We start from the raw sequence: 15,112 nt of genomic DNA on the forward strand, positions 1-15,112 counted from the left end.
TTATTTGTGTTCCAATTAAATGTAGTTGATTGAAGTATACATTTCTCAGTGTGTGCTATTTTGACAGAGAAAGCTGAGTTTACAGCTGCAAAATCTATTGTTCTTCCTACATCCAGTGTCGTCATTTGACATGACAGTAGGTGGTTTCCCATTACAGATTTGTGCAAAATTTAAGCAATATGTTTTAAATGTCATTTAAACACAATTGTGAGATGTTTCCATTGAGTGATGTTATGTGACTTCTCCTCTCACAATAACATTCCAAGAAGTATGGTGATGGATGTTCTAACATTAGCAGCTTTATTTCTGTTGCAGTTATGAAAAGTTGATTCTCAATTCCAGGAGGGTTGACACACAGAAGGTGTTTATAATGGTTTGTGAGAAGTAATGATAATGGACATTTAGCTGATATTCCGAAAGCAAGTTTATTTGGGTCAGTATGTGATATGTGATGCTGTAATGTATGGCTGCTACTCCAAAACTCACAGCCCAGCACTGTTCCTGAGGGCTTATCATGTTTTACATCCAGTTAAACTTTGACACACAAATCGTGTGTCAGATCTTGATCTAAAGGCCATAATGTCCAAAATTTCACCTTCAGTTTTTCTTTTACAAAACTGAAGCCTCCTCTAATAAGGCTGACTAAGATAGTCTCACCAACCACTCCAAAGCACTCTGCAACACAAGCACCATTCACCCATACATTTACACAGTGATGGCTGAGGCTACCACACAAGGTGCCACCCTGCAGTACCTTTCCCAAGGACTCCTGTACACACAAGGTTGTCTACCAGTTCTAGAAGTTGGCACCATAAAGACACTCTTAAAAAGGGAGAAATTGAACAGCAAAAAAGCAGTTGGTGAAAGAGTTTGGCTGGTTTTTCTGATCCTACTTCTTTTATGCCTGGATTGTGGCCTGCTTGTATCCGCAGAATTGGTAGCCTCCCTCTACCTTTTTGTGTATTTGTGTGTGTTTGGTGACTAAGCGTCAAAGAGCAAAGGACTGAGCTGGAAATCTGAGGGTTTGAGGAAGTGTAGAGGACAAAGCTGGGGAAAAGGAAGATAAGGTCTTGACAAAGCTTTGTTCCGCACAGTGAACATACTGAGAGCAGCATACAGACAGACAGACAGACAGAGATTGTGTGTGTCTGTGTGTGTGTGCCTGTGTGTGTGTGTGTGTGTGTGTGTGTGTGTGTGTGTGTGTGTGTGTGTGTGTGTGTATGTGTGTGTGTCAGAAGGACGACCGGAGGAGCCGTCTGACAGCCCCAGGAACGCAACAAGCATTCTAAGGATTTCACACAAGTCAAACTAGAAGAAGAAAAACACAGGGATCGCCGGAAATGAATGTCTTCACTATCCTCCAGACCGCATGTTGCTATACCCAGAGGCCCACTGTTTGTGTGTCTGTCTCTTTGTGTCTGTCTGATTGCATTATTGTGTGTGTGTATGAACTTGCTTTTGTGTTTGTAATGTGACAGGTTGATGTATTTCTATTGTTGAAGCAACTGTCTTCACAAGGACTCAAAGATGGGATACATTAACTCAACTCAGGTCATTCCAGCCACTTGCTCTCTGAACAGGATTTTGTTGCAGATTTTTCAGTGTGGACTGGAGGGAATGTTCATATGATTGTGAATGTTTGAAAGCCTCTGGAAATGTGGCTTGAAATAGTACGAATGCACATATCATATCAAATTTGAGTGTCTCATTACGCATCTACAAAAATCTGAGCGATAATAAATGTTCCCGTTTATTAGAAAAGCGAGTTAAAAACAGCGGATAACATTTCTTCAGACTGTGTGGGCGTGGCAAATCATGTTTTTGATTGACACCACCTTGGCACCCACCTATTTCAACTCCCTCCTGTCTCCACGACGACAGCCATGGAGCAAAGCAGAGTTGGCGTGGTACAGCCCTATCTGTTCCTGCCCTCTGACTCTGGCTGCGCTCCTCAATCCAATCTGACGCTCTGCACTAACATGAGAGAACTTCTGATCAAAGCCACAGAGCGTTCTGTTTCTTCATGAATTACCGAAGGGTTACATTCATTACACATTCACTCTGTTCAGCGCTTTGCTGCACCTTCTCCTCAGTCAGAGTGCATTCTGACACTCCCAGAGTGCACTGCCTTGAATAACCAAATGGTACATTCCAACAGCGCTCCAAATTTACCAATGCTTCAGTTTGTGCCAGAGTGCAATCAGAGTGAATGTTTCTGAGTGCACCCTACTGAAAGGAGCGTTGAGGGATTTCAGTTTGGTATGTTAATTTAGTATCAAATTACAGCTGATTTTGGGTTGATTTGGGCTGATTTGATCCATAATCACCTAATATCCAAAATTCAACTTCACAAAACTTTAAAAAAAAACAAACTAAAATGACAATATTTTGGATTATGGATAATGTCTGATCCTTTTTTGATGCTTTTTATAATGGATGTAGGCACCCAAATCACACTTTAAGAATGTGATTTGGGTTCCCAGAGGCTTTAATGAATTTCTGAGACATCAGAAGCTCATTACACCTAAAGTTGAACCATGTTATCATACAAAAGGTTTCTGGGAAGAATTTTGCTGCTATGAAAAGATAAGCTCTTGTTTCACCTGGTATCAATAAGCACTCTTCTCATCTGAGGAAAAAGTGTGTAGCGATGATCCACAGCAGGAACAGGACAGCACTTCACATTCCCACTGTCACACCAGTCCTCACTCATCATAAAGCACCATCATGGTCTGTTCAGAGTTTCCTGAAGCAATGCTGCTATATGGACTTTTCTCTGCTTTGCAGTCATAGTGTGAGCCAGAACATCTTAAGTCTGAATAAGGCCAAAAGGATCCTAATGTAGAGGGCAGGTTAAAGGGATAGCTTACCCAAAAATGAAAATTCAGTCATTATATACTCACCCTCATGCTGATGGAAAGTCAGGTGAAGTTTTATGGTCAGCAAATCACTGCTGCAGGTTCACAAAAAAAAAAAAAACATAATAAAACCACAAAATATCTCCATCCTACTTGTCTGAAGTAATCCAAGGGTCCTAAAACTCTGATGTGCCAAGTTGTTTTGAAAAATGTCACTTGCACCATGTTTTTAGCCTCTAAATAGCGAAACCAGAGAAAATTATAATTTTATAGTGGTCTCTTTTTTCCCCCCAGAGCTGTTTATATATTTTCAAATTTTTGTCACAACTGTATCCAATGCTTTAAGGCTTAAATTTGGTAGGTCAGAGCAAACAGTTGCAGAGCATGTGATGGCAGTATTTCTGTAATTGCTCTCACTGCCAGAGGGGGGAGATAAAAGTTCCACACTCCAGCTTTAACAAAATTTTGGAAAGACAACAGTGATACCGGAACAGGACAGGCACTGTTAACTAGCTAAGAAGATAATGCTGTTATTTGTGGCATTGGATGATGTTAAACCAAAACCAAATAAACATTCAATGATATAAATCAAAAAAAGAAAAAGTTGGACTGTGTATTGCAAGTGTAAAAATACGATAGGCCTTGTTAGTGTGTGTATGTGTATGTGCCTAACCTAAAGCAGAGGGGTTACAGTCTGCCTGAGAGGAATTCATCACCTGCCTGTTTGCTGAACTCACTTTTGTTTCACTGCGCTGTGGAAACAGAAGCCAGTTCCCAGAGCTCTGGGCCTTTTAGAAACCATGTTTTAATCTTTCATACAAACTCAGTGGAAATGTGCTCTTCACCTCCCCTTCAGACTGAGAGTTGAAATCCAAGGATCTCACACATATTTTATTACTGATAGGGTTAGCGTACAGGGGTTATAGTCACCTGCACAAATAGAGCAGGGTGTGTTGTTTTAGTAACAGCAAGAAAGATATTTCAGCTATTACACAAAGACTAAACTGATTCTGTAACACATTTTGAGGAATGTGATTCAATAATCATAGTTAAAATGAAATCAAACACATATCATCCCATTATTTTAGAAACAGTAGGAGAGAAGAGCATAGCCTATAATGCAGGCATTACAATGCACTTGAGACACAACAAATCCCCTGGTGAATCATTTCGATAACAACAGTAGCACCAAAAATTAAAATTAGCTAAATAAATGCAAAACAACTATTTGGTGCTGTAGCCAAGGAATACATTATTATTGGATTTTTTACTTAAGGTAAATGTAGCTTTTATTGTTTTGTGCAAAACAAAGCACAGATAGATATTTTTTTTTTAAAGTTGCAAAATAAAGAACACATTAAAAAAGCAGCAATAAAAAGATTAATGGCATGGCCGTTCGGTTGAACATTACATTTCAAGACATCAAGACATCATCTTTTTAAGTCTATTACAAGTACTATTAATTCTGTGTTTTACTGCAAATACTCTTCAAACAGCATTTATTCATACTAGGCTGCGTTGCTGTTGTTACTTCTGTTTTGTGATTGTCTCTCTCGTTTGTCTGGCTTTAGTTCAGTATTACTTTTTGGATCTTTTTTGTCATGTTGCGTATGCATGACTCCTCTCACTACGGCTTTGCATGGCTTGTCAAAGCACTTTGTAAACTCTGTTCTTAAAGGTGCTATATAAATAAAGTTGTTATTATTATTATCATCATCTCTCTTCGTTTCGTCTCGGAAATATTTCCGACAGTACCCGAAGCTGGCAGCAGTGCGCATTGTGATTTGAATGAACGGACCAATCAGCGGCCTCGCTGAACGGAAACCACTGGCCTTCCGTCGCTCTTGCCCAATCAGCGCGTGGCACTGTTGTTTGCCTTGCTTTTTGAATTGAGCTCGAACAGCAGGCAGGCACCTTCTCGGGGCTACTATGAAATAGTTCGCTGTCAACGTTGTAAAGCGGCCACATTTCGATAGTTTGGATTATTGTTACGCAGAAGGACAACATGTTTTGACGACGGACCTGACATTTGACAGAGAGATGTTACAGAATTTCTGAGTTTGTAGGACCGAAGAGGAATTCTCAGGAGTTCTTCATGTATTGTTGACTTACTAGCTCGGTAGCTAGCTAAGTAAGCTAGAGAGTTAATTGAAATTGACTAGCTCGGCCGCAAGTTTAACTTCGCCCGTTCCCTTTTATCGTTTTTTAATTTAAGTTACAAGCCACTAGAACAGTCGGTAAGTTTGGTTTACTTGATCTTGTTTTTCATCGTGCTGTTGAAAACGCAACATACTAAGCACTTGACGTTAGCTTAGCTAGTCTCTGGTGACGTAAAGCAAAGGGAATTTGGTGTCGTGGGGAAAGCAGCAAATGTTAACCTGTTTAGCTAAAACATGAAGTTGGATAAAGGGTAACCCTAAAGTAGTTTCTTCGCTTGGCCTTATATATCAAGTCATTTTGCCTATTATATTACATCTGTCTGAAACACCAGAAATAGAATAGTGACGGTAAATATATTTGCTATCCATAAACCCTTCACCTGTTTCATGTATTTAATTTGTTGCCTGTTCGTTGTTTGTTTTGCATTTATACATAGATGCCATGCTCTGTGTGTTAGCCACAATTCGTGTTTTTGGCAGCACTGAGATTTACTGTACATACATAACTTTAATGCAATGACAAGTTGCTTGATGCTGTAGGATGGCTGCTGTTATGTTAACGACCAAACATGTGAAAAGTTTCAGTATAAGTTTTACAAAAGCTATCAAAGTTCACAAATATGTTGCTTTCTCTCCAGTCGAATTGTCTAACTTATGCAGTGTTTGTGTTTGAAATCATGCCAAGTTGTGTTTCTTGCCTTTAGTTTGACAGTTGTCACCCTTCTCCTTTTCTTCCTTGTTGCTGCACTTTCCCTCTCCTCTCTGCCTTGCCGTGTTCTCCCTCTGTGTCCTTCTCTGTTCATTCCCTGTAACTTTTGATAGTTTAGACAGTTTGGTGCCTCCTTAAGTTGCTGCCATGGCTGACAGCAGCATAGTGACTTTAGGGACAGCCCGGAGTCTGCTGGTGGATTCTTCGGTCTATGATTCGAGGATCGCTGAAACCACAAAGGACCATGTATTTCTGGGCATGGCGTGTGAAGACGGGGAAGGTCAGTCTGCATGGGTTACCTATTTTCTTTTGTTCCTCCTCTTTCTTCTATATACCCATGTACCTTTATTGGCAATGGAGATGATATGTCAGAGTGTGTAAAAATCTGGATTTTTCTATATGTGTCAAACAAAAACAGCAATGTTATAGATTCAAAGAAATGCTATTGAGAAACAGCAGTAAAATTGGCAAAAAGTCATCCACACAGTAAACTATTACTTGATTGTACTTTCCTGCCTACACTGACACTCAGTATACCTAATAAATTGGCAGCTAAGATAAAATTAGTGTGGACAGTACAATACAAGCCCAGGTCCCAAATGTCACAACAATACTACATAAAGGTAGAAATTAATGCAACAGTAGCGTTATGCTGTGTTCATACCAAACATGATCAAAATTTTTGCATTGCGTTACTCACAAGCACATGGTTGCTGGAGTATTTTTTGAGCATTTATCAGCTCAGGAAAAGTTGCCCTTAACAGCTTTGGTTGTGTTTGCATTGGCTAGTAGAGGCAGCTAACGGCTATCTTGGTTTTCATTAAAATACAACAGGAGGCTGGATCTAAACACTCAGGCTGAGTGCCCTAAAGTAGAGTGAACCAAGATGCACACTCTATTATTTATCAGATTTTCATGGTAGCAGATTACACGCCCTTTGTTATTTACTTTCCACAATAAATAACCAACTTAAATTACTCACAGCATTTTGCAAAAAATCAGCTCAACAAAAATTAGCCTACACAAGACACAGGTGTATTTTCAGAGCGGACCATGTTACGTTATAGCTTTGCTCACTGATCTCCGAGCCCTTCAGGTCCTTATTTATTCTGTCTCTGTACAGTACTGATGCGGAGTGTAGCTCTGTGTGTCCACAGACAGCAACATTGATTGTCCTTTGTTTCTGGATCTCAGTAATGTCAGGAGAATTTCTATCACAACACAGGGTCACTCAGATTCTCGCTCAGGTTGAAATTTTTCAACTTGGGTGAAGACACGAAATACACAATATCAGAAAACTGTGTTTTCTAAACATTAAAAGCATGTAAGACATGTTCTGGTAGAAGCCTCAAATAGTTTTTAACTTCTAAGTTATTTTGGAATTTGGAGAAGCAGTAGTTAGTTTTAGGTGCTTTTGAGTTGTATTGCATGAAGCTGAGAATCCTCTTTGATATATAATGATGTGGACAAAATATTAGAAACACCTCTCTGTATTACAGACGATACCATAAATGCAATCTACAATGACCACAAAGTTGAATCAACACCTCTCTGAGACAGTTTAAACAGAAGCTGAACATTAGAACCTGAATGCAATAATTATTGCAGGCCTATTATCTTCTAGCTCCAGCATTGGCTATGTGGCGACGAGTGTGGGTGTGTGCACACTGTTGTGAACAATCAGTGTGTACATACTCATGCTGCTCTCACAACTGTGTGGGAGTTGCCTTTGCTCTTGGACACTCATGGACACTGTCGACTAATTGACAGCAATACACAGGGAGGACACTGTAGAAGAAGAAAGCAGGGAAAAGCTGAGCACATTCACAGTTAGAACATTCACTCTGGTTACCATTGTATTGCACATTTCTTACTTGTGTTTATGTTTTTTTTTTGGTCTTGAAGAACGCATTAGCCGCATTTACACTGCCTTTAAAAGCCAGGAATATCATGCTGTTATGCTGCCTTGCTGTTTTTTTCACTAAAAGGGGGAACTGAGTGGTCTTGTCTCTGAGTTGGGAACTGAGGTAGTAACAGCGCTGAAACGAGGAGGTCTATGTAAAACATAACATTGGGAAGTCGTGACCATGGGTGGCACGGATGTAACGCTTTGACGGCGTGTTTATGTGTGTGACCCACCGCGGGAAATTTAAAAAGCAGGTGTATCCATTGCGGTTAGAAGAATTGTGGCTGTAATTGTTTGCAAACTGGGAAACAATGAGATTCAGGTGCTCCTTACTGTCAGAACAGAGGACAAGATCAGCTGCCGTATAACAGAGAAAGTCAATGATAGTGATTGATGTGTTATGCCTTTGTTATTGTTTAGAAAGAGCTGCCGGCCTGCCTTGTCTGTCATAACAGCAGGGCAATCAAGTGACTGTTATCAGAACTGAAAAAGTCAGCTAACCAGGTGAAGTGAAGATAATGCTGGTAGGTTGGTTACAACCTGGTCTGGTAGTGACCAACATGCTAACTTGCTTACAGATTCAATGTCTGTGTGCCGTGAACTAAGTCAGACTAGAGAATATTCCGTTCAAATATTATAGTGATGCTGTTTTGCCCTCATTGTTCTCTGTGAGGTTTGCTGTAAATGATATTATGTAGTCACAGTGTGTTTTATATGAGCACCATGCCACACTCTGTTTAAAAAAAATAACCTTTTAAATGCTGCATTGCTCATCAGCCACCAGCCATATAGTAACTTAGGAGGCAATTTGGCCTTGTGTGCTTTGATTAATTTGGCATGCAGTTAACACACCAGGCATAATTTTGTTTGAATGAAAGCTCAACTCCTTGCATTTGCTCATGGTGTTCTTCATCACTGTTTTCAAAGGCAAAATATTGGGTCAAACAGGTGAACCAGCTTTAAAAATGATGTATTTTGTTATTAAAAAGTACTCAGTTGTGGATCTAATATGTTGATGTGAAGAGTACTTCAAGCAAATTGTGGACTGATACATATTTGTAAATGTAAATGGTAAATATTTGAGGAAACATTAAAAAACTCTAAAGGCTTACACATGAACTGACATCAAAGAGCTAGTGGCAACGAAAGCCGACTGCTTTATGGCTTCGCGTTGCCTGTGTCTGGGCTAAAAAGTTGCACATGTACACGCTGCAAAGACTGTAGAAAAAGGCCAACCAGCACGCAAGTGTACCTGCGTGAGAGGAATTAACTCTCCATTCCTGCAGACAGGGGTCATCTGTAATTGTCATTCAGAAAGGTAAATGGGAAGACCGTCTCGACATTAGTAAGCCAGTTATAACATCAACAACTAGGGATGTCCCGATCATGTTTTTTTGCCCACAATCCGAGTCATTTAATATTGAGCATCTGCAGAGTCCTGAGCTGATACTTCTTTTTTTTAAGGTAATACAGCTGCACAAACCAAGCATCTTTAAAGTTATTAAAATCAAGCCAACGTATAACCTGTGCTCGACAATATGATTAAATGAATAGCTCTGAGATGCATTAGACAATTTATTGTTGTTATTCCTTTATTTCACAAAATCAAGTATAAAATGATGAACCCTCCCTTGAATCTTTCTGGCCTTTCTCAAGGGAGTATCTGTCCTTTATTCTCCAGTTTGCTGCTTCGGTGCAGTCTGTGTCTGACTTACCTGAATGATCTGTAGTCTTCTGTTGAGTGTTTATTTTTGTCGTCTTTGCATTTTTTGGGGTGCATTATGCTTCATTGATACATAAGCTATGTTGGCTCAGAGCAGGAATGCTGCAAAAGGCAAAACCTGAGACTGCTGTCAGTAACATAAATAAATAGTCTCAAACTGCGTTTTTGTGTATGATTTATGGAGCTTTGTGGCAGGTGGGGCTCAGTCACTATTCTTACACACATGGACCTTAACAAAGTAGAGAGAGACAGCTGAGTGGAGGTGTATTGAAGAAGGTTGTGCTCCGAGTTGCTGTGCATAAAAATAAAACACCTGTGTGACAGCTGACTTAAAACAAAGGATCAGATTGCTCTAAAAGGCTACGATTTCCCAATCTAGATCAGTCAAATAATGCCTTGATTGGCTCCAATACAGATGTTTGAGACTAGATTGGGACATTCCTATCAAGACCACAATCTAATGCAGAAAGAACAAAACATATTTTCTGTGCGCCAGTGAACCATATAACAATCCATAAGGTAAAGTTTCTGCGAAAGAGAGAGCGAAAGAGACGCTTACCGACAGCCAAACGTTGACCAATGGCTGACTTGATGTGTCAGGGCCTTAAAATGTTAAAAGTGCATGAGTGGCATCTAGAGCAAACCTCCTGGCTGCCCGGTGGTAAAATCCCACCTGTAGTTCTTCCTGTGTCTATTTATGTCATCCAGAAGTTTTGAATCCTCGATTCCTCTGTGAAATCGTGGACTCTCACCTCCCAGAAATCCCTCATAAGTGGCTGCTCCCATGTATATTGGCTTGTCTTTCCATTATCACTCCATAACACACCTACGTCGCCATCAACAGGAAATAATGACGGCTAGTGTGGTGGCTGCAATTGAAATAAAGCTTCTAATGTTAAACATCCATCAGCATGCTTCTTGGAATGTTATTGTGAGAAAAGTTACATAACATCACCCAATGGAAACGCAGACATCTCAATTATATTTAATTGAGATGAGATGATATTTCAAAAATATTGTTTAAATTTTGCGCAAATCTGTAATAGGAAACCATCAGCTTTCTCTGTCAGTATAGCACACACTGAGAAACGTATACTCCAATCAACTACATTTTTCTCGAACACACATAAAAGGTAGGAAATTTTCCCTTTAAGGGTTAATTTTAGGGTTTTTTTTTTCTTTCTTTCTTTCTTTCTACATTTACTAATTAATTTGGGTCCAAACTGGATTTAAATAGAGTGAGAACCCATGTTGTCATTTTTGAGTTACTATGAGTTCTTATGTTCCACTACAGAGAACATATGTTGCCTTAATATACTATTTGAAGATTAATCATCCTCAACCCAAATTCTTTGCAGCCCTTTTCTCTTCCCTCTTAATCAGTGATGTAAGTTCTCTGGCTGTAAACCTTAGCTGTCAGTCAACATGAGGAAAAACTTACATCACCTTCTAAAGACAAAGCACTCGTCAATCTGTCTCCTTCCCAACTTATTGTGTGTGTCTTTCTCGTTCTCCTTTCCCTTTTCCTCCTTGTTCACTCTGTCTCTCTCTTCATCCCTTTCAGATATGCTGCCAAAACTGGAGACAAGGGTGGTTCTTGTGGGAGAGGCGGGCAGAAATGGAGCGCTGGTCAAAGCACTGCAGGTATTTCATTCCTCTATTAATCCTGAAGGTCCGTTGGCTTCTATTACGGTGGCAGGCTTCCACGATGTGTGCTTGTCAACACCATTGCTGTTCTCTGTTTGATAAGTAGGACATAGAAACTCCGTTTTGAAGGACGATAATGATGCTTCTGGTTAAAACTGTAAATAATGAACATTTCCCCCAGCTGTTTTCTCAGGTGGGTAATGCATCTGAATAAGCATGAAATGGGATACAAAAGTCCCTCATGGATGTTGAGTAAGACTAATGAGATATGGATAATTGTGATAAAACAGGATGTATAATTATGTGGGGAACTTTTCTGGTCTGGCATTTTCAGCACCACAGACATGGATTGCCTGTTTATGATGTTACAGTGTATCTTGCTGTCACCATGGGTAGCAATCATTTCTGCCTCACAAATGTATCAGCACAGATGTGTGAAACATTAAAACATTGAAAGTAATTTATGTTTTATGTAGTGCTATAGTGGTTGGTTTACAGATAATTTAACATTTAAAAATGTATACAAATTCAATATAGTTCATTGTTTTATTATTTCTGTTGCAAGACAATTTCAGCATTTTGGCAAATATGATTATCTGATCCTGGTGTGCAGCTCTTCCTTTACAGCTGTTATTCACTTGCATTTTCCCGTGTATTGTTACCAACTAGGTTCATATTGCATCATGGTTGATGCTGCTTATGTTTTGCAAGCTTCTGCGCGATGTTTCTCTAGATTGTGGGTTGATCACTCTCTGCTGATCAGTTTATTTTTACAATCTGTGCAGCATGACAACTCACCTTGACCACTCGTTTCTTTGCTAGTGCTATATTTGGTGCTGAGAAATCTGCCCACCAGTGCTATGCACATGTGTGTTTACTGCTGATTGCTTCCGGTTGAACTGAGAGAATGTGACTCCTCTCCTGCTATTCTTTAGTTTGCTAAAGTGAAGACATTTAATTCAACTGGACTTGTTGGAACCACAAAAATACTTAGTGTAGTCATGATTAAGGATGGGGATCAAAACCTGGTTCTATTGAGGATGTGATTCCACTTCTTTCAAAACCCCAAAATCAATAATGTTTAAGCTTATCGAAACTGCTACCTAGTCCTGGGGGTACTAGGACATACCATTACATCTCGAGTTTAGTCGCATCATTTAAATCCAAATTGGCAGGATAAGAGCTAGTTAGCATATATAAATTATGGTACAGATAAAGACTCGGATCATTAAGGTGTCTCAATATTGGTGTCAATATTAATGAAAAATAACGATCCTCATCACTACTCACGATTGTACAGTGGCGCTACAGATTGGAGCTGCTTCCCTTTCAAAGGAATCTTTGGCTGAGCACAAACACGGGTTACAGAGAGAACTTAAACAACTTTCATTTTGGTCTGTTTACAAGTTACTCAACTATTGACAGATAATATAAGCTTCAGTCAGCAGTCATTTTAACTGGTGGAAGTGAGGATCTGACATCTGGCTCTGTTTAAGGTGGGCAACCACACTGTCTGTATTTCTCTATGCTGGTGATTCAGAACACAGCTTTGGTTGAGGAGTCGCGTTGCTTTTGAGTAATTTTCTGTCCCAAATTTGGCCTTGGTGTGGAAACTATTGCTGCCCTGGGAGTGATGGTCCCTCTGTTGTTTAAGTCCGCAAGGCCAAGTGAGACCAAGGTGCAGCTTAGTTTTCTTCTTCAAACAGTAGTATTTTTATGGAGCACAATAAGTCATAGGACTAGCTGGAGGGGGCAAAGAAGAAATCCTAGTATTTCTTTTTATGGTGGCCATGTTGATACACTGTTTTGTAATATTATGTTCAGTATTTGTATAGTATTTCTATCTCAGCACTGTGAGCTCACATAAAAGTAGAAGCCAATTTTCAAATGCACAAATAACAAATGAAATGCATTGATTTTACATTGCATTTCAATGTGCCATTTAGATATTTACATTTGGTGACCTTTTCTTGCCTTGGTGTACAAACTGGTTTGAATAGGTCTTAAAAATGATCACTTAGTCAGATAATATTCAGAAAATTCACTTCTCAATGTATTAAAGTCTCAGTGAAAAGGCAATTTAGGGACCTTTATCTTCTACAATGTGATAAACAACCTCAAATCCAAAAATGTGTAGCTGTGTAAATTGTAAATCAAAACAGAATGCAATAATTTGCAAACCTTTTTCAACCTATATTCCACTCTTCTGGCTTCACTTGTTCTAACAAGAGATATCTCCTCCTCAACTGACATAAATCATTGCACAGATCTAGGAAGATTGGTTTTATGTTGACCAAAGATTCTGACCCGATCCTGATAAACTATTGTCAACTTTTATTTTTAGCTCTTCACATGATGAGTGGCAGTACAATCCAAATTAAAAATCCATACAATTCCCTTTCTGCTTTTTTACCATGTGAGCTGACTAAAACATTGCGAGATAGGATGGGATGTCACTACAGAACCAAAATAACCCCGTTTGATATTATATTTAATTAAAAAAATGCACCTGTATCAGGCTGTTGAAACATACAGCTTATGACATCCTGTCAAAAGGTGTACACTTTTTAATGGGGATATTTATGTGTCTATCATTGCGCGTTTGCGTGTGCTCCAGTAAGAAGCATAGTTTTGTGTCTTTGAGTAGCGCCATGTGAAGGTGATTTGGAGGCGTGGCGGCAGACTAAGTGCTGCGAGAATGACTTCCTTCCCAGGTCTCCTGAGCCCTGTCACTTCTGAAGGCTTCCTGCTTAAATCATCTGTTTCTCCCTGCCAATCTGCAGCGCAGCCACATCCAAAGACATCTGCCGACAGCTCCATCAGAGCTCTCCCGATTGCCTGCCTGACCGCCCGCCGCCATCTCTCATGCAACCCACAGGAAAAAGACGCCCCCCCACCATTTCTTCACGTCCCCTTCCCTTTCTGCCCTCGTCTTTTTCTCCTCTCCTCCTCCCTCCCGAGGGCTTTGAACTTTTTATATTAATTTTAAACAGAAATTCCTTCTCCTCCCCAGCCTACCCCCTGTGAAGCTTGATATTTGTTTGAAGTCACTGTCTTCAGACTTTGCAAGGACACAGACCCCGCCCTATCTCCTCCCCACCTCCTCCTTCCTGAATCCCTAAACCTGGCCATCCTCTCTTTGTCCTCATGTAGGGTTAATTTGTATGAATTTGTCCCCTGCTATCTCTTTTACTCTTTCTTCACTCTCTCTCAGCCTTCTGTCCGTCCCCTTTTTTCTACTTCTTCTGCTCTCCTCCCTTTAAATGCCGGTGTTTGACATCCACTTCCTGCTGGTTGATTTTTACAGGCCGTCAGAGTAATGGAGGTACCGGTGGTAAAGATAAGAGAAGGCGAGGCGGGTGCCGAAGAGAAAATGATGATAAAATCTATAGTCAATATGGTACAGTACAGTGTCTGCTTCTGTGTGTGACTGTCTGACACTTTGATGGGGACTGGGGGAAGTGCTGCATGAGTCTTAATTCACACTGGATACTCACTCAATCGCTGTGCATGGCCAACTCACTGATGGTGAATTGATTTGTGGGTGAATATTTAAATATAACTGATGTAATACCTGACATGTGGATCGCTCTCTAACGGAGATTTGCACTCAGATGTCAACGCAAGTTTTTAGCCTGAGTAATATATAAGTCATTTAAAAAGACTTTCTGTTTAGCGCTCTGGCATTTGAAAATGGGAAATTCAGAGGTGTTTAAGTTGGAAGCAGTCACATGAAAATGTCTCTGCACACAAAAGATTTCATTAGACAGATCTTGAACTGTTATCAACAACAATACTCCTAAAGCTTTGATTTCTGAGTGACCTCTCCTATTTAAGGGTTTAGCGTTTTTGGAAATGTATAATTTAACCTTTCTCTGAGAGTGAGATGAGAAGATTGAAAACAAGCTAATGTCTTTACTGAGCTAGAGTCAGGGTGTGGTTCTTGTAGCAACAATTTGTCTGTCTTGCCAGGACTATGGTTTGTGAGGTTTTGGTCACTGCACTGGCCGTGCCAAACACAGGATTATTCCAGTCAAACGAGATATGGCTGTTCAATATGAATATTTGACAGTTTGTTGTTTTGTTTTCAAACTAAAGTTTTAAACTTTT

General features: G+C 39.9%; 1 protein-coding gene across 4 annotated transcripts in view; it reads left to right on the forward strand.

Moving 5' to 3' along the window:
* Positions 1 to 4,764: 4,764 nt before the first annotated feature.
* The window catches only part of ect2 (epithelial cell transforming 2), a 63,037-nt gene continuing 52,689 nt past the window's right edge, over positions 4,765 to 15,112 (forward strand). For 2 of the 4 annotated variants that reach the window (XM_042512828.1, XM_042512844.1), the window contains exons 1-4: positions 4,765 to 5,095; positions 5,840 to 6,006; positions 10,920 to 10,999; positions 14,310 to 14,402. In XM_042512828.1, coding sequence (XP_042368762.1) covers positions 5,874 to 6,006; positions 10,920 to 10,999; positions 14,310 to 14,402 — 306 coding nt within the window. In that variant the 5' untranslated portion in view covers positions 4,765 to 5,095; positions 5,840 to 5,873. The remainder of the gene's footprint in view (positions 5,096 to 5,839; positions 6,007 to 10,919; positions 11,000 to 14,309; positions 14,403 to 15,112) is intronic. The other 2 variants (XM_042512836.1, XM_042512851.1) reach the window with 1 other exon arrangement.

Source organism: Plectropomus leopardus, chromosome 3, assembly GCF_008729295.1.
Source record: "Plectropomus leopardus isolate mb chromosome 3, YSFRI_Pleo_2.0, whole genome shotgun sequence".
Lineage (NCBI taxonomy): Eukaryota > Metazoa > Chordata > Actinopteri > Perciformes > Serranidae > Plectropomus > Plectropomus leopardus.